Source organism: Perkinsus marinus (genome assembly GCF_000006405.1).
Source record: "Perkinsus marinus ATCC 50983 genomic scaffold scf_1104296931628, whole genome shotgun sequence".
Taxonomy (NCBI): Eukaryota; Perkinsozoa; order Perkinsida; family Perkinsidae; genus Perkinsus; species Perkinsus marinus.
This window is the reverse complement of record NW_003215694.1, coordinates 3,871-5,083: the sequence shown is the minus strand read 5'-3', so window position 1 is coordinate 5,083 and position 1,213 is coordinate 3,871. Positions and strand designations below refer to the sequence as shown.

The window sequence follows — 1,213 nt, the reverse complement described above, 5'->3', positions numbered from 1 at the left end:
TGGTCATCGGCTATTTGCGTGTCGTTCTCCCGCCGAGCGTCTCTGTTGTCATATAAAACCATGTAGCGTGTCGACATGTCTCAAAGAGATGCAGAAGACAGTTGAGTTCTATCTCGGATCGCGGCTCACCAAATCACACGCGCCATTTTGTGCGGGCCGCACAAAGCGAACAACACGGTTCGGCACAGCTCGTGAACAACAGGCTGTTATTCTGTACTACTGTATGATACACTGTATCATACTGTATCAGATACGGTACTTATCAGCAGTTGATTCGATATCAATCCTGATTCAGAATCAGGATTCTTGAATCGAAATGGTAGAGGGTCAGCTCGAGTAGTTGGACTTTCCAGCTCGGAAAGTCTGTGCCTCATCTTTTATGAGTCATAGGACTCACATCAGTTTCCACATTGTGGGATCCACACTTCGACTCGTCTGTCTCACTGTATCAGTCGCATTTAGAGCTTGGCTTCCACTAACACTGCTAAGTCGACAGTTGTTCTCCCTCCAGTGTGCGCTATGTGGATTTACGCCTACCTCTGCTTGCCCACCGTCGTGTCGGCTTCTTTTATGCGTCCAACCACCTCGGCCAACCATCTGGAGTTTTACAAAGAAATGACCTACCCCTGGGTTGACAAGGAGGCTCCCATATGCTCCAACCAAACACTATGCCCTCGAAACCCCAACTACACCTGGGACGATTACTTCGATTGCCTCCTCAATAAGGGCGTCAAGAATTTCGTGCTCGGCGGCCTCATGATGGTGGGGAGTGACATCTGGTTCGTCATCGAGTTCAAATCACCGAGCCGATGGAGTAAATCTGGGTTCATGGCTCTGAGGGAGAAAGTACGAGCTCGAGGTGGCAGGATACTGGGTGACGTGATCGATGCGCAATACGGGTATGGCGAGCCTTTCAACAAGACGCGCTTTCGCCAGAATGCTGCCAAGTTCGTGGAGTACTTCCCCGTCGACGGCTTCAGGATAGCGGATTTCCTCCCCTATTCTGATCAGACCCCCCAACATGTGAAGGAGGCCTTGGAGGCTATCAGTGAACTGAAGTTGATTTCTTCGATCCGGTGAGTCTTACGGTGCATATAAAACTACCAGTAGACTCTCGCGTGTGTAGTGGACCGATTGGAACCACCAGCCACCGTTGGGTTGTCAGGTTGACGCCTGAGAAGTTAGATGTGTTCGCGAAGGCCAAATTGGGAGG

General features: G+C 50.5%; 1 protein-coding gene across 1 annotated transcript; it reads left to right on the top strand.

Moving 5' to 3' along the window:
* Positions 1 to 615: 615 nt before the first annotated feature.
* On the top strand, positions 616 to 1,080 carry Pmar_PMAR009142 (hypothetical protein; the record flags this gene model as incomplete). Its single annotated transcript, XM_002786274.1, has 1 exon — positions 616 to 1,080. The coding sequence occupies one exon, from the start codon at positions 616 to 618 to the stop codon at positions 1,078 to 1,080; it is 465 nt and encodes a 154-aa protein (XP_002786320.1).
* Between the last annotated feature and the right edge of the window lie 133 nt (positions 1,081 to 1,213).